Genomic DNA, 17,988 nt, shown 5'->3' on the forward strand with positions numbered 1-17,988 from the left:
ATCACTCCCCTTCTCTCAAAATAACAAAAACAATCAGTATGAAAATGTTTTTCTTTCTAATACAAGCAACTTTTACAGGCTTATTTACTGTCAAGTTCTCTTACAAATATTGTATATATTATTATAGTTTTTTTTTCTTTGCTTTGTTACATACCTCAAATGAGTCTTACACAGTTTCCACCTCAGAAAAATCTTGCCACCAAAAAGGAAAAGTCTTCATACAGTTTCTTAAGAATGAAAGATTAGCTCTCTTATTTAACATAATTCCTCTATTTGGCAAAAGAATTTTCTTGCGAAACGTTGCTTAGTCCAGCTTTTTCCTCTCCAGCATGATATGCAAATTGAACAGTGATGTGATGTTGTGAACTATTCACTGTGAAAACATTTTGCCATCTAATTTTTAAATCTTTGATTTTTAAGTTTAAACGAATGAACTTTTCTAATCATCTTAACTTACATCAATAATAATAATAATTCCTTAAATTTATATTGCACTTTTCTAAACATTCAAAGCGTTTTACATATTTTTGGGGGGAATCTCCATATCCATCACCAGTGTGCAGCATCCACCTGGATTAGTCAAACTGACCAAAATATAAGTTAAACTTCTTGCATAACTAAACTTTTTAGCTGAAACCTGATAATAAAAAAGTAACAAAAATGTGTTGTCATGACTTTTTGTAGTATAATTTTTTACAGTGTTGAGTAACTTAAAAATATATACATATTAGTATTTTTAATTTGTATTCATGCTGCATGTTGCAATGAGTAAACTGACACAGCATTAACAATTAATAATGCAAAAGAAAAAAACAGGACTCCTATTAAATTTGATCAACTGATGTTTCTTAGTTAGTAATTCAAGACTGTAAAATACAATGAGTTCCTATCTTAACTTCAGTTAATTAACAGCCCATAACTGACAGCAACATAGACTGATTTGGCAATATCTCGCAGATTCAAGACTCTATAAGATTGCCTATAAACCTGAAAATGCAAGAAAGAAAAGCTTTAAAAAGGAACTTAAAATGAAATTACAGATCATTACTTAGATGTAAATATCTATTACAATGTTTAAAAAAGGAGTTCAGCTTAAAGTACATCCTTGTCATGTAAGCATAACCTCAAGAACTGTTACACAAAAAAGAACATGTCAAAGATTCATGAAAGAGGACCCAAATGCAGAGTGAGTGCAGGGGGTGTTTATTGACAAATGTGACAATGTAATAGGGATTAGGTGGAGATCAATGGGTGATGTATTGGGTAGTGTTGATGAGTCCCGGATAATGCAGTCATAAGCCACAGAACGCTGGAAGGAGACTGAGCAGTGGGCAGGGTTGGACAAAAATGAAGAACAGAGACAAGCACAAAACAGACAGACAGGGGCAACTAAACAAAAACACAACAAAAACTAAAATAACAAAACAAAAAAAGGAATACTAAAACTGTTGGAATTAAAAAGCTAAGAGAAAAAAGGAAGAAATGAAATCAGTGAAAGAAACTAAACACTTAAGCTACTAAACAAGGATACTAGATAAAGGCTAAACTGGATAGGGTACAGGAACAAACATGACAAAGCACAGCAAACACACAGCACAGACTGAAAGAGAAGCACAGTCTCAAACAAGCAACAATGAACAGGCCAAGACATGTGGGAAGAGAGCACAATATAAAGGGAGGAAAAAACTTGAGGACCAGGTGGAGAGACAGACTAACAAGAACTAGATAAGGGATAAACAAGGGGGCGTGGCAGCTGGAAAAAAGGAGGGAGGAATGGAGGAGCACATGGCAGACACAAACACAGGCTAAGCCATGTGTTCAGACACAAAATAAACATGGACACACTGAGCAAGGACAACACAGACAAGATATGTAACAAAGACCCATGACAGGAGATTTCTATTATAATATTTACTTAGATGTATTTTTTTATTAATTGAATATTAAATCATTAGAATATTTCTGATTACCATACTCAATCGTAGAAAAATCTCAAAGAGTAAACAATACCAAGACATTTCCTATTCAAATTCACCCAAGCAATTTATACGTCTTATATTTTGATTAAGCAGATTAGATATCGTGATATCAATCTAAAAGCATTGCGTATTATTTAGGTGTAATGCACACCTGAGTATGACTTTCTATTGAACAACTGTGGTGATAACAGGTTGACCTGGCACCATCTGGACTGCAGGAGCTCCGGACATTCCAACCGTCTGCTGTGAAGTGATCACTTGTGTTGTGGTGGTTGATTGTTGAACCAGTGGTTGTGTGGCCAATATCATGTTTGGTGCCTTTTTGCGTGCTTTGATCTCTCTGTTCATCTGACACCATGAGCACATAACACAGCAGCAAGACACGGCGATATCATCGCAGATACTGCCCTGTTAATACAAAAGCAAATTATTGTTTTGTGGCTTCTTGCTTTTATTGCAGATGGAAAGGAATACCCATGGAAGCTTGTTCCCATCAATGATGACAAATAAAGTCACAATTTTGTTAGAAAAAAAGGAGAATTTCAGCATATAAATTAACAATCTGGAGTGAGAAACGCTACGGTTACTAAAGTAACCCTTCGTTCCCCGAGGGGGGGAACGGAAATGCTATGTGGAAACTTCCACTATGGGGATTTCGTCAGAATCCAATCATCTGAAAGAGTATAAAAACGGGCCAATGAAATGCCAATGAGTTGGCAGCGTCAGCGTGCACAGCTGGCGTCAATGACAATCAGTCATGCTATAAAGACGCAGCCAGTGCCATGCTCGACATCCTTTTCTAGCTGAAGAGACTTTCACGCTCAACAGCTAAGGGACAATCGTTGTGGCGAAGGAACATAGCATTTCCGTTCCCCCCCTCGGGGAACGAAGGGTTACTTTAGTAACCGTAGCGTTCCCCTTCGGATGGGGAACTCCAATGCTATGTGGAAACTTCCACTATGGGGAAATCTATGGAAAACGCCACAACGAAAGAACCTTACTGCGCCCCTGGCGAAGGGTGTGCCACGCAGTAGAGCGAGCGCACCTACAACGCCCCGAGACACAGTCTTCCAACGTGTCCCCTGGCCCTCACTTACCTGTTCAGAACAGTTATGTTTTTCGGGGAGTCGCAATAACCCAGTAAAATAGGTTTTGATACGACAGTACGTTGGGAAAGCGTTCAGTCCCGATAGGGAGGACGCTGCGGAGCTCACTTGTTACCCAGAGGGGAGACCTGGTGACAACCTATGGACTAGCCCAGAGATGGGGAGTCCTTGCATAAGGATGGTTAGCGGGGAGGGAAGACACGAGCCTGCCCTAGAAGGGGGGACTATACCGTGGCTGAGTGAACGTATGGGATCGCCAGCGGGGATCACACATAGCAGTCACCTATACCCAGAACGCGGGCTGACCAGCGGGCATGCCGACAACGTAACGGGCCAACACCTGACTCCTCCGCTGAGTCAGGTGCTGGGGGCCTCGGAGGAACTCTGCAGGGTTCGCCAAAGAAATGGGGAACTAAACTGACAAAGCTGAAAAAGCGCACGTATCTCCGGGTTAGGGAGAGTGGCGCAGCAAGCGTGTTTCGACACCTCAACCGAATCGTTTCCTCAATCACCAAGGGTTGCCTAATACCCTTGAGGAAACCGGCTCCACTCGCAGATTGTAACCTTGCAAATGTATTGGGTGTCACCCAACCCGTAGCTCTACAAATGTCTGTCAGAGAGGCGCCGCGTGCTAACGCCCAGGAGGATGCGATGCTCCGTAGTGGAGTGCGCTCTCACCCCCGGGGGACACGGCTCACCCTGGCCCAAAGGCGAGGGAGATGGCATCCACTATCCCGTGGGCCAACCTCTGTTTAGATACGGCACTTCCCATCTGCCGACCACTGTAATGGACAAAGAGCTGGTCAGAGGATCTAAGGCTCTGAGTGTGGTCCACATATATTCGCAAAGCGCGAACAGGACACAACAATGAAAGGGCTGGGTCTGCCTCCTCCACGGGCAGCGCTTGCAGGCTCACTACCTGATTCTTAAACGGCGTGGTAGGAACCTTGGGCACATAGCCGGGCCGGGGTCTCAGGACAACGTGAGAGTAGGCCGGCCCGAATTCTAGGCACGAGTCACTGCCCGAAAATGCCTCCAGGTACCTAACCCTCTTAACCGATGCCAACACGACCAGCAGAGCTGTCTTCAAGGACAGAAATCTCAAGGATACTGAGTCGAGTGGTTCGAAGGGATCCCCACGTAGGCTCGTAGCACTACCGCAAGATCTCAAGAGGGTATGAGAGGGGGGCGGGGTGGAAACATCCGCCTAGCACCTCTGAGGAGCTGGATGATGAGGTTATGCCTCCCCACGGTGCCGCCATCCACGCACCATGATGAGCGGAGATGGTGGCCACGTAAACCCTCAGTGTGGAGCGCGACAGCCTTCGCTCCACCTGTCCTGAAGGAAAGAAAGCACAACACTGATCTGGTAAGATCGGGGGTCTTCTCGGCGAGAAGCGCACCACTCAGTGAATAGACTCCACTCCAGGGCGTAGGCATGCCTCGTAGAGGGTGCACTAGCCTGAGTGATGGTATTAACCACCGCCACCGGTAGGTTACCTAAGTCTTCCTCGTCGCGTCTTATGGACCCCACGTGGAGGTTCCACAGAACTAAGCGAGGGTGCCAGATGGTGCCCTGTCCCTGAGAGAGTAGGTCCTCTCTCAAGGGACTCGCCAGGGGGGGCGTCGCGAGGAGGGAGAGTTCTGATATCCAGGTCCGGTTGGGCCAGGGGCGCAACTAGCAAGACCTGCCCCTCGTCCTCCCTGACCTTGCACAGAAACTGCGCGAGTAGGCTCACTGGGGGGAGTGCATACTTACGCATGACTCGGGGTGGAGTCGCCATTCTCCCGGGGAAGGAGCTGCCGTGAGAGCCTGTTGGCCGCACGGTTGAGCCCATCCGGGGTGTGAATAGCAAGCAGCGACTTCAGCCGCGTATGACTCCAGAGGAGCAGACGGCGAGCAAGCTGAGACATGCAGCGGGAGCGTATACCCCCCATCCGGATGGAATACGCTACCGCGGCCATGCTGTCCGTCCTGACCAGCACGTGTTGCCCCCTCAGCACCGGTAAAAAGCGGCGCAGAGCGAGAAACACTGCCAACAGCTCTAGGCAGTTGATATGCCAATGCAGCTGGGTTCCCCTCCACAGGTCCGCAGCAGCATGCCCGCTACACACGGCCCCCCCACCCCATACTGGAGGCATCTGCCGAAACGACAGCCTGCCTGGATGCCTGACCTAGGGGCACACTGGCCTGTAGGAAGGAGGGGTCCTTTCCAGTGGGTGCGGGTGCGGTGACACAGCGCAGTGACAGTCACTGGGTGTGGGCCCGCGTGCCATGCGCGTCTGGGGACCCGATCGTGAAGCCAATGCTGTAGTGGTCTCATATGGAGCAATCCGAGCGGCGTGGCCGCGGCTACGGATGCCATATGCCCCAGGAGCCTCTGAAATAATTTCAGGGGGACCACTTTTTTTCCTGTCGAACTCTCTCAGACAGTTCAGCCTTACCTCGGCGCGCTCTCGTGAGAGGCGCGCCTCCATAGTGATCGAGTCCAGCTCCAACCCGAGAAAGGAGATGCTCTGCACGGGGGCGAGCTTGCTCTTTTCTCGGTTGACCTGAAACCCCAACGGGCGGAGGTGCCGGAGCACCTTGTCCTCTGTGCATAATCAATTGCTCCCGAGAGTGGGCTAAAAATCAGCCAGTCATCGAAATAATTGAGCGTGCGGATGCCGGCGAGCCGAAGGGGCGCGAGGGCACCCCCCGCGAGCTTGGTGAAAACTCGCGGAGACAGAGAGAGCCTAAAGGGGAGGACCTTGTATTGCCACGCTTGACCTTCAAACGCAAACCGCAGAAACTGCCGGTGGCGTGGAAGTGTGGAGATATGAAAATACGCGTCCTTCAGATCTATTGCTGCAAACCAATCCTGAGGACGAACGCATCGCGTGATGCGCATCTGCGTAAGCATTCCGAAGCGCAGCCTGTGAAGGCAGCGGTTCAAAATGTGCAGATATAGGATTAGCCATAGCCCACCGCTTTTTTTTTTTTTTTTTTTTTTTTTTTTTGGGGCACGATGAAGTGCGGGCTGTAAAACCCGCGCTCCATCTCGGCTGGAGGGCCGGCTCGATTGCATCCTTCGCCAGGAGGACAGCAATCTCCTCTCGCAAGACAGGGGCGGACGCAGGACTGACCCTGGTCGCCCGTGAACCTGGGAGGCCGTTAGCGAACTGAATCGCATAGCCGAGTCTGGTCGTATGGATGAGCCACTGCGATGGGCTGGCCCGCGCTAACCAGGCAGGCAGAGCCCCCGCAAATGGTCCCACCCGCACGATCGCTGACGTGCCAGCGGCGGGGCAGCGTGGAGTGAGTGGGCTCATCCGGGGAGCGCTGGGGTCCCACAGGAGAGCAGGAGAGGAGATGTTCTCGTCTCGCACTCAAACTCCAGGAGAGGGGCTGGGAGTGGAGAGAAAGGAGACCGTTCTCTCGTGCTCCATGAGCCATTGGCGAAATGCACCGATCCTGCGAGCTGGAAGGCATAGCGTCCCAGACTGGCAGTGTTCGGGCTGTCACATCCGGAGGAGGGGAAAAGTGCTCTTTCACTGAGGATTTTGATGGCGTTTTTTTTTTTTTTTTTTTTACGCCTTTAAATAACGTGCCCCGCCCTCCAGCGGGGATAGAGCAAATTCCCTCCTCCCCAGATGGCCCGCCTCAGGGACGCTTCGCGGTCCGTTTTACCGAACTTAGCGGCGCCCTGGGCGGGGGACGCTGGTTGCCGGCGCGATGCTCGGCGCAGCCGCGTGGCCGGAGGCGCAGGCGGGGGCGGCGAAGCAAAGCTGCGGGCGGGCGTCCTCGGCGAAAAAGCAGTGGATGTGGATGGCTCGGCGGGGGGGAGCGGTCATACAATCCCGCCGATAGAGACCTCGCCCATCGCCTCCGACTGCTCTATCACCGGCATGAATTCCTGGGCGAATTCACCGCCAGTGTCGCCGAACAGGCCAGCCTGGGATATGGGTGAGTTAAGAAAGCGAACTTTGTCAACGTCACGCACATCACCAGGTTTAGCCTGAGGTGGCATTCCTGGATCACAGATGTGATCATCGTCCTTCCCAGGGCACACACAGCCGATTTTTTTTTTTTTTTTTTTTTTGTAAGAGCATAGTCGGTTGCGGTGCGGAGCGCATGCTCAGTCCTGGGTCAGAACCATCCTCGCGCAGCCGGGCCAGCGCCTGCGCTTGGTAGCGCTGGTAGGTGGCCATAGCGTGCATGGTGAGGGGGAAGGCGCACGCAGCACACTGCGTGAGCCTACTGTGCCCATCCAGGAAGAAGGGGATGGGGAGGCTTAGAAGGTCTCGCCTTCATCCTCCACATCATACCCCTCTAATCGGTCCGGCCGCGGAGCTGGGGGATAAACCATCTCCAGAGCCACGGCCGAAGCAGCCTGGGGAAGCACAGCCGCAAAGTCTGCTTCTGGATTCGACGCCGCGCTCAAAGTTCCGGAGGGAGCGAGCGGGTTCGAATCCTCGTCAGACCTTGACAGCCCAACCTCCAAGGATGGTGAGGATGGAAGCGCACGCAGATCGGGCAGAAAAAGTGCCCTCAGGACAGCGTGAGTTTTACTGTGCACTTCCGGGAAGAAGGGGACGGGAGGCTTTGAAGGTCTTGCCTCCTTATATCCTCCACATTCACCCATCTAGTCGGTCCGGCCGCGGGGCTGGGGGATAAACCATCACCAGACCCACGGCCGAAGCAGCCAGAGAAAGCACGGCCATCACGTCTGCTTTTTAGATGCTAACGCCGCGCTCTCCACCCCGGAGGGAGGGAGCGAGCGGGCTCGCATCCTCATCAGACAATGACAGCCCATCCTCCGATGCAGCGATGGACATCTGACCCCCGGTGTCATCAGGTGAGAGAGCGACCATCCAAGGACGGAGCGCTTCTCTTCACCTGAAGCTTGGATGGAGCGCGTGGAGGAGCGAGAGGTCCACGGCCCGGGGGCGGCGGATTTACTCTCACTGAAACCCTCAGATCTGCCCGAGTGCCAACCGCAGTGCGGGGGACAACTGGGGTGGGTGGCTCTTTTGCAAGAGCGAGCCGCGATCTTAACTGCGCAACAGACATGACATCAGTGATGGCATGCACTGCCCGCGAGCACCGCATTAACATGCTGGACCCCCAGACATGAAACGCTGTGCTCGTGCCCATCATCCGGGGATAGGAAACCACCGCATCCAGAAACGCACGGTCGGAGTGACGTCTTGAAAAAGACGCGCTGCACGACCGTGTTGCTCTTTTAGGAAAGCTTTTTTCATATACAAACCGCTCTTGGAGGACCGGACCCAAAGGACGCCAGGCAAGGGAGAAATACCCAGCTCGACCATCTGCCACTGCGTATACGCGCTCTGGACCGGGAGAAGCTGCTTCTCGATCTCTCTCTGTAGACACAGGTTGGAGATACCCTCAAAGACTCTCTCAGAAGCTTCGTGAAAGGCTCTGAAAGCGAAAGGATGTCGAGCATGGCACTGGCTGCGTCTTTATAGCATGACTGATTGTCATTGACGCCAGCTGTGCACGCTGACGCTGCCAACTCATTGGCATTTCATTGGCCCGTTTTTATACTCTTTCAGATGATTGGATTCTGACGAAATCCCCATAGTGGAAGTTTCCACATAGCATTGGAGTTCCCCATCCGAAGGGGAACTACAATTGTGAGTTAACTTGCTAACAGATTCTCATAATTGTGTTTATATTCTACACTTGTGAGTAAACATCTTGCCGTTTAGATTATTTTTTCAACTGAAAGTTATGAACTGAAAAGCAAATTATAAAATTAGAATAGTGAAATGGAAATTTAATAAATAAGACTTTAAAAATAAGGTTGCAATTCTGATTTAAAAAGTCAGAATTGCCATATTTAAATTGTGAGTAAAAGTCTGGCAAATTAGACCATTTTCAGAAATATCTGTTTGCTTCTTGAAATCTTTACAAGAATTTAAGTGTGTAAAAGCCTATATGAACCCACAATTGCAAGAAATAAACGAAAGTTCTGGTTAAACAATCAGAATTCTAAACTAGAAAATGCTAGTGTTTAGTGTTAAGTAAAAAAATTTCACACAATTTGTTCTTGCATTTTTAAATTTAGAATTTAGATTGATCTGTTAACGTCTTGCAATTCAGTTTCTTATAAATAGAATAAAAGAAAAAGCTACAATTGCAAGACAATCAGATTAAATATATATAAAATTCATAATTGTGAGATAAGAATTGTAATGAAAACAGTTGTGGCAGGGAAGGCGTGGTTGAACGCCCCGAAATGGTGGAGAGTGGGTTGGGAGACCGGTGTTCTGTTGATTTGTCCTACCTTGTCAGATTGTCCTACCTCCCATTCAAAAAGTAAGTAGCACATTTTAATGACACAATATGCTACCCATCAGATTTTGCTGCCAGTGTCAATTTTAATGTGGAGTAGTGTGATATGAAGCTGTAATATCGCCCTAACCTACCTAGTCCCTAAACACAACCTCAGAACCATTCAAATACACTGTTGGTAGCATAATCTCATGGGTAGGATAAAATGTCTGGACACGGCGGCTGGTCGGTGGATCAGTCAGAAGTCATGAGTAACACCTGTTTCTTCTTTCCAGGTTTCAGCACCACTCCCAGGTGGCAAAGAATTCTGGCCCAGATTTGGCATAAATCTGGCTCAGTAGGCATTCATCTGGCACTGGCATACAGCATGTGGGCTAAACATAGCCCTGGTTTGGCAGAGGTGACAACGTCTTAAAGGCAGCACACAATACTTTGCCCAGATGTAAACTGTAGTATTTGGCCCAGATGTTATGAAAATATATGTGGGCCATGTAAGTTTGGCCTATCTTGTCCCACATTTAAAATACATTTCAATTATTTTTAAATAAAGAAAAAAAAATTCTACCAGTCAGGTCGCTTCGAGAAAAAGTACACCCATAGCACGCCTAAAGCGCAATGATTCATGGGTTTATCAATTTCATTGTAGTCGTGACACACCAACATATCTGGCCCAGTTCAGGCTCAGTTATGGGTTATTAACTTGGCTGAGACTTGGCCCAGATATGGTCCATGTTTAGCCCTTATCTGGAAGCCAGACTTGGTCCAGTCATTTACCGTAATTCACTGCAGAGACAGTAATGCACTCCTCTCTCCCCACTGGTCCTTCTTCTCGCTCTCTCTGACCCAATCACTGAGAAGAAACAGGTGTTACTTATGACTTCTGATTGATCCACTTACCAGCCGCCGGTGTAATGACATTTTATCCCACCCATCAGATTATGCTACCAACAGGGGGGATTTAACCAATAAGCAAAGTAAGCGGTCGCTTAGGGCCTCAGGAAATCTGAGGGCCCCCAAATAAATACCTAGAAGTATAAATGATACTATAAATTATATACAACATTGTTTTCCATCATATTTTGTACGGTGAGGGTCTAAACATTTTCTTTTTAATGTAATTACATATGTGCAAATGTGTCGCAAACCTTCAATCATGGAGCAGTCAAATCAGGTAAAGATTTAGTTTTAAAAACGAAATAGTTAATTTATTATGTTTAGTTGTGAATTCATCTTAAGAAAACAAATAGTTTCAAATGTTTTACAAGGTGCTTTACATGATATTATTATTTTGCATTAAGATAAAATGCAGAAAATGAGATCGAATGATAAAAGAAAAAAAACAGCAAAATAATAATAATAAAAAAACATTAAAGTACAAAAGGTGCAATTTAGAACTTTTGAGGCCCCTGGTTGGAATTGTTTAGGGCCCCAAAATCACTAAATCCGCCCCTGATGACCAACACTGTATTTGAATGGTTCTGAGGTAGGGGTTAAAGCAAAATCTGATGGGTAAAATATTGTGTCATCAAAATGTGCTACCTACATTTTAAATGGGAGGTAGGACAATCTGACAAGGTAGGACAAATCGACCGGTCTCCCAACCAGTTCTCCACTATTTCAGGGCATTCGACCCTGGCACAACAGTGTTAATAAGAATTTTTATATAAATATTAAACTCAGAATTGCAAAATTTGCCAATAAACTTGCAAAGTAAAGCCTCAGTTTGGAATTGCATGACATGGAATCACAATTCAGAACAAAGAAGTATTCCATGGCAGAAACAAGCTTCCATAGTATCACAATAAACTTACCCTGATGTTATATTTGTGTCGAATTGCCACTCTCATAGACATAGTCACAGGTGGCACGCAAAATGCAATTCCAAAACTGGCCATGACAGCAGGTCCCAGTATATCCACCAGAGGCAGACAGGTGCTCTCCCCAAACTCACCAGCAGTGGAGCAGGCAAAACATGGACAGCACCAGTATGCATAGCAGCCTGACGACCACAACCAACACACATAACGACATTATTGAGAACATTTTTAACAAACCTGGCCTGCAATATTTATTAGAAGGCTTTTAAAAAGAGTAGTTCACTAGAATGACCAGCCACCCACAGATTTCCACTTTCAGTTAATGGTCACCATTGTCTTCCATAGTATCCCCCCCCCCCCTCATTCTGGAAGTCAATGGTGAGGTTTGACAGCATTTTTCAGGATATCATCTTCTGTGTTGAACAGAAGAAAAAAACTCATACAAGTTTGGAACAAGTGGAGTGAGTAAATGATGACCGAATTTTCATTCTGGAAGTCAACTACTCCTCTACATTTGAGTTTTATACTTACAAGAGTTTAAGTCCTGGAAACAGTCACATATTCCTGAATTCCAGACAGTTTCCTGAGGTTTAGTGGGAACCTGCTGCACAACTACTGTCGCCATATCGATGTGACTGTAGTAATACTGAAGAAAAACATAACAAAATATCCTAACATAAAATAATATCTCAGTTCCTGCATGTAGTAATGCATAATTTTTTACATCAAACATACTCATATGCCTTGATTTAAAGGCACAATGTGTCTGTGAATCTGTATTTGCATGCATTTAGCATTATAATAATTCTAGTTAAAAGTTTGAAAGTTTTTAAGCAATTTTGGAGTACTCTCAAATCAACTTACAAAACATTCTTTACAAAATAATAATTTTGTATGTGTGCATTGAAATTATTGGTTAAGTATTTAAATTTCATACATCATAAAAATCCAATATAATTAATTATTTCAATAATAGTCTTTTTAATAGAACAATGCATGCAGGGAAGTATTTACAAGTGTGCCTTATGCATTTTTTAGTTCATCTCTCATTGTTCAGAAAATGAAACTGTTTGTATGATCCTGTTTGGTGAGTTTCAACTATGTCTGAAATGCAAAAACATGTTAAAGTATATGTTCAACCTCAATCAGAAAAAGTTGGGACAGTATATGGAAAACACAAAAAAGAAAAAAGAAAAAAAAGAAAGTAGTGATTTCTAAATTTACTTTGACTTGTATTTCATTGCAGACAATACAACAAACATTATTTAATGTGTTACTCAAGGTTTTTATTGTTTTGTTGGTGTTGTTGTTATTTTAAAAATAAACCCGTATTCTAATTTTAGTTCTTGCAACACATTTCAAAAAAGTTGCAACAGTAAAACATTTACCACTTTCTAATGTCGCCATTCCTTTTCACAACACTTAAAATATGTTTAGCGACTGAAGGCACCAAGTCTTTCACATGTAATTTTGTCCCATTATTCCTCCAAACAAGTCTTTAGTTGGGCAAGAGTGCAGTGTCTTTGTTGTTGCATTTTGGGCTTTAAAATGAGCCCCACATTCTTTATTGAAGACAGGTCGGAACTGCAGACAGGCCAGTCAAGTACCTGTATCCTCTTCCTCTGCAGCCAGGACTTTGTAATGTGTGCAGAATGTGGTTTCGCATTGTATTGTTGAAATATGCATGGGCGTCCATGGAAAAGAAGGCAGAATATTGTGCTCCAAAATCCCTATGTACTTTTCAGCATTAATGGTGCCATCACAGAAGTGCAAGTTACCAAGGGCATTGATACAACCCCATACCATGACAGACCCTAGCTTCTAGACTTGTTGCTGGTAACAGTCTGGATGATCCTTTTCTTCTTTGGTCTCCACACGGTGCTCATTTCTCCCAAAAATACTGATTCATCTCACCACAGTACACGTTTACACTGTGTGATGGTCCATCCCAGATGCCTTTGAGAAGTCAGAGAAGGTGCTTTTGGACACTGTTAACATAGGGCTTCCTTTTGGCACAGTACAGTTTTAACAAGCATTTGTGGATGTAACTATGTATTGTGGTACTTAAAAAAGGTTTGCCAAAGTAGTCCTGAGCACATGTGGTGATAGTGCTTATATATGGATGATGATTCTCGATGGAGTACCACCTGAGGGATTGGAGATCACGGTTGTTTAGTTTAGTCTTGCGTCCTTGTTTTTTTATGCACTGAAATTCCTCCAGATTCCTTCAATTTATTAATGATGTATTGCACGATTGAAGGTAAAATATCCAAATGTCTTCCTTTCTTTGAGGAACATTGTTTTTAAACATTTCAATCATTTTCTCATGTATTTGTGGCAACTGGCGATCCCCTGCCCATTTTTGCTCCTAAAGGACTAGACCCATTTTGAATGTTGCTTTTGTACCAAATCATAATTACAATCATCTGTTGACATCACCATCACATCATTATTTATCCAATTTATCTGATTACTAGCCCTAAATTGCTTTTGTCCCAAATTTTTTTTTAAATGTATTGCAGGTCTGGATGTCGGAAAGGATTCCAGGAAAGGATGTATATTTTCAAAGGAAATAAAGTTGACCAGACAAAACAATATATTTTGTGTTCATATTATCTGCAAAGAAATACAAGTCAAAGCAAATTTGAAAATCCCTGCTTTATTTATTTACGTTTTCTACACTGATGGTGTTGTAGTCAGGGCTTGACATTTACTTTTTTGATCACCAGCCTCTGTGGCTAGCAGTTTTTCAATATTACTAGCCACTCGCCATTTTCACTAGCCACAATTTTGTTGTTGGGAAAATATATTTTAAATGCATAAATTTGACTTTGGCATGCTAAAATTACTTGATTTAGATTTGTGTTATTTCCACATGCCTCTTCATTCATTACACTTTTTTCTGTATTGTATATAAGCTTGCTCAATGAGCATGAGCAAATGGCTTGTGCTTTCATAGTGTTTCACATGAATTTTCAGGGCTCAACATTAAGGACTAACCTATTTTTTCTCTGGCCACACCAAAAATAAATAAACAAATAACTAATTACTTCTCAGCTGCAAATTTGAATTAACTAAAAAAATAAAAACAAGCTAAATTTAGCTGTGTACATGCACTTTATATAATTCACAACCTTTCTTTAAAATTTATTTTTAAATATAACAAAAAATTCTCCTATTAAATCAATATTATTGTAAAGGATGATAATTAAACCTTAAATAAAAAATAACTCTAACCAAAAGAAACAGATTAAAAGTTAACGTAAGACCCATTAATAATCTATTCAAAGAATGGTTAAAGCGAAAGCGGCAACCGCTGATGCTTACAAAAAGACATATTTTAAAAGACTTTGGATCTCTTGAAAGCAGCAGAACTGTGAGTGGATAAGCATTACTTTTTGTCCAGTCTATTTTAAAGATCGCACAAGTTGTGTTTGCAGGCATGGTTGCTCTGCGCAAGGAAACAGGAGCGCACAAGCTTTATAAACACTCGCGCGCATCACATCAGCCCTGCGTGCAACATTAAAGCCCTCATCAGTGAAGAAAGCCTGCGTCTCGACTGTGTGTGGATCATCCTCTCATTCGGTATTCACCTGCTTTCTTTTGCTTGCACGAACAGTTATTTTGTCAGTCGTGCTGCTTCTCGATGAACTACAACTTCAAAAATATATTCAACCAGCCAAGTGGCTAGTGGGAGCAGCTCTCAAACCCGCCACAGCTGAAATCTACCCACATTTGGCGGGTTGGCCGCTATTAATGCTAAGCCCTGGTTGTAGTATATTTGATCTCTGACGGAAAACCCAATCTACTACTTAAAACTTGGACAATACATAATGCTGTATTTTTTTTAAGGAGTTAAATTCACAACAGCTTTAGGATGAGAAAAATAATGCATTTAAACGCAAATGAAGTGAAGCAAAATAATTTAAACTTACAAAAATGATATGTTTTGTATGCCTTTGATTGTTTTCTAGAAATTGAAATTTGATTTAATATTATCTCCCAAAATATTTGTTAGGGCATCCTCGTTGTTGTTTTATGGTCTTATATTTTGATACAATAATTCTAATTTTAACTCCAGAACTGATTAATCTGATGTCAAATAAAACACGCTTCAGTTTAACTTTAACACAAAACCTCTTTTTAGCAAAATGTTTAAAAATGTTTGCAATGGATGACCAAATTATATATGCATAGTTTCATTTCATGGTAACTGATAACTGATAATGTACCTTTACATTGGCGCACAGCTGCTTATGATGCCAATGAACTGGTTCCTCAAGGTTTTTTGTTTTCTTTGCAGATTTTAAGATATCTTTGTTTTATGAATGTGGAACAAAGAGCATAACATGCTATGTAGCAAAATTTTATGTTCATTTATTCTCTAACTTTGTTGATAACTCACTCCCAGGTGTTCTATTCATAAACGCAAATAGCAAAAATAAAATCTTATATTGGGCAGCCTGTAGTTCTACAACGTGAAAAAAAGACAACAATTTTGTTCATATTCATTACATTAACAGATAGTTTAATGAATAACTTATACGTACATTTAAATGCGTTTATCTCAGTATGTTTCATCCAGGTGTATTCTCATTGTAAAATAATTTGTTAACCTTTAAACGATGATGTGCAGTGTGCACAAATGAAATAATTACAGCATTTAGTGTACATGAATAATGGACATTTAAACATTTAAAAGAACCATCAAAAATAAATGTTTAATTTGTATAATTTAAAAACGAAATCTTTAAAAATGTAGCTTGTTTTAATAATAAAAAAGACACAGATTGCAATTGTAAATGTAGTTTACTGTTAAATGTAACTTACCTGCTCTTTCTAGTTTAACGCTCCTTTTTCTGTCGGAAGAAAGTAAAAGCAGACACATTTATACGTGCCAGGCTTCACCACTGAAGAAGTAAACAGCAAACTATATATGTTTACTGGACCAGAGAAAATGCAGATAAACCTGAAAATGTCCAATGAACTGAGGAGATCCAAGAGGAGGAAGTGTAAAATGTTTTCTGATTTTTCCACATCTTGCGCTTGGAATCCCTAAAAAGAGAGGCAAAAAATCAAATTCATCACAATGTATAAATCTGACACTTTAGAATAAAGCTGTATTAATTAACATTATTTAATGCATTAGCATTTAATGCATGAACAATGACTCTATGGTTCAACACATACTCATTTAGAAAAAACTAGAAGAAATTGAGTTGTGGCAACAAGATAAATTAAGTTATGAGAGCTAGAAAAATAAATTTGCAGTAACTATAGCTAAATTAAATTTTGTCCTCTATGGAGCTATTCACACTGATCAATTGGTTATTTGTTTATCATCGCCCAGCAGAAACTGGAAGTACAATGAAATTGTTGTGCAATTGTGGAATTGTTGGCACTGGTTTAAAAACCAGTGTAAAAATAGAAAAGAACTGTTCGAGCAACTGAATGCCATCTGTCAGGACTTTTTGTGTGCCATTTTGTCATAATGTTCCATGTGCTTTTGTTTGCATCATGTGACTCCTTCCATGTTCTCCCTTACCGCCGTTTTCAGTATTGGTTAGTGTCAGATTATCCCTAAAATAGTCTGTCAGTGAACGTGTCAAATCAACAATCAAAGACCACAGATTTTAGCTTAGGGTTATAGAAGTAAGTTAACATTTTTGCAAATTTGTCTTAAGCAGGTCGCACACCAGAAGTGTCGCTCAGCAATGCACAGTGTTGCGCCATGCAGCGCCATCCATTTCAGAATTCTAAACATAGGTTTCTATCAGGGTACACACACTGGCACCGCAAGTCGGTGGCTGTCCGCGGAGCCCAGCCACAAATCAAGACACTGTTCATATTTCTGCCATGCCACAGAAAGCCATCTGAATAGTTATATTTTAAGTAGCATGCAAATGTGCACGTCTGGTGTGTGATACCTCCAACTGTCATGTGCGCGCTGTGTCGCAACACGGAGCGGCGCATCAGGTGTGTGACCTGCTTTAGACAACAAATCATGACTGATTCGTACAGTGTGAGCAGGGCTTTAGGGTGACCAGATTTCTCAGAGAAACTACACCTACTAAAACGCTATTGAAATATAAACATTAAATGGTTGCTAACAGAAAAAAAAAACTTCTCTTCATGTAATTTATTTAAACAATGTTCAATAAATGAAACATCTCTTTTGCCAACTTAGGAGTTTTGGACTCTAATGGCTTTCCAGGGGTTAAATGTTAGGTTACATGAAGTCTTTCCAGGGTTGTAACACTGATTCAGGTATTACACTAGACATTAAATTAAATTAAATTAAATTCAATTCACCTTTATTTGTATAGCGCATTTACAATGTAGATTGTGTCAAAGCAGCTTCACATAAAAGGTCATAGTAAATTGGAACAGTGTAGTTCAGTTTTTAGTGTTTAATTGACATTTCAATACATTAATTGTGCAGTTTTTTTCAACATTCCTTCTAAAATGCTTTTAATCTTGCTATAACTATAGAAAATAACTTGATCATCTTGATCTCTCCTGAGTTCTCTATAACTGACATTGAATCATGTCTCACCTTCCTTAACTGTATGTTAATGGACCCTTTTCAGATTTCTGGGTTTCTCAGCAGCGGAGGTTGTCACTGTTGGGTAAACTTAGAGCACGGTGAATGGGAAAGTATAGCAAATTATTTTGTTGAAAAAAAAAAAAAACTCCATGATGGTGTTATCAAGACTTTCACAAAAAGGACAAAAAATGTGTTCGACTGATAATGGCAGCCAGAAGAGAGAACAGAAGAGAGAATC

The 17,988-nt window shown here is 43.0% G+C and overlaps 1 protein-coding gene across 1 annotated transcript; it reads right to left on the reverse strand.

Annotated features, from left to right (window-relative positions):
- Positions 1–1,187: 1,187 nt before the first annotated feature.
- Positions 1,188–17,988, reverse strand: ponzr10 (plac8 onzin related protein 10). The gene is made up of 6 exons (XM_056467025.1): positions 17,760–17,988; positions 16,173–16,258; positions 16,034–16,062; positions 11,735–11,849; positions 11,198–11,385; positions 1,188–2,387 (listed from the first exon to the last, which is right to left on the reverse strand). Exons 4-6 carry the CDS (start codon positions 11,826–11,828, stop codon positions 2,145–2,147), a joined length of 525 nt encoding a protein of 174 aa, XP_056323000.1. The 5' UTR covers positions 11,829–11,849; positions 16,034–16,062; positions 16,173–16,258; positions 17,760–17,988; the 3' UTR covers positions 1,188–2,144.

This window comes from Danio aesculapii, chromosome 10 (assembly GCF_903798145.1).
Source record: "Danio aesculapii chromosome 10, fDanAes4.1, whole genome shotgun sequence".
Classification (NCBI taxonomy): domain Eukaryota; kingdom Metazoa; phylum Chordata; class Actinopteri; order Cypriniformes; family Danionidae; genus Danio; species Danio aesculapii.

Excerpts from the sequence above, each read along its gene's own strand:
- ponzr10 (XM_056467025.1), bottom strand. The coding sequence starts at position 11,828 with ATGGCGACAGTAGTTGTGCAGCAGGTTCCCACTAAACCTCAGGAAACT. Across the intron at positions 11,386-11,734 it reads TTTCCAGGACTTAAACTCTT|GCTGCTATGCATACTGGTGC; the intron begins GTAAGTATAAAA and ends TGTGGTCGTCAG. Across the intron at positions 2,388-11,197 it reads GACACAAATATAACATCAGG|GGCAGTATCTGCGATGATAT; the intron begins GTAAGTTTATTG and ends TTGTATTAACAG.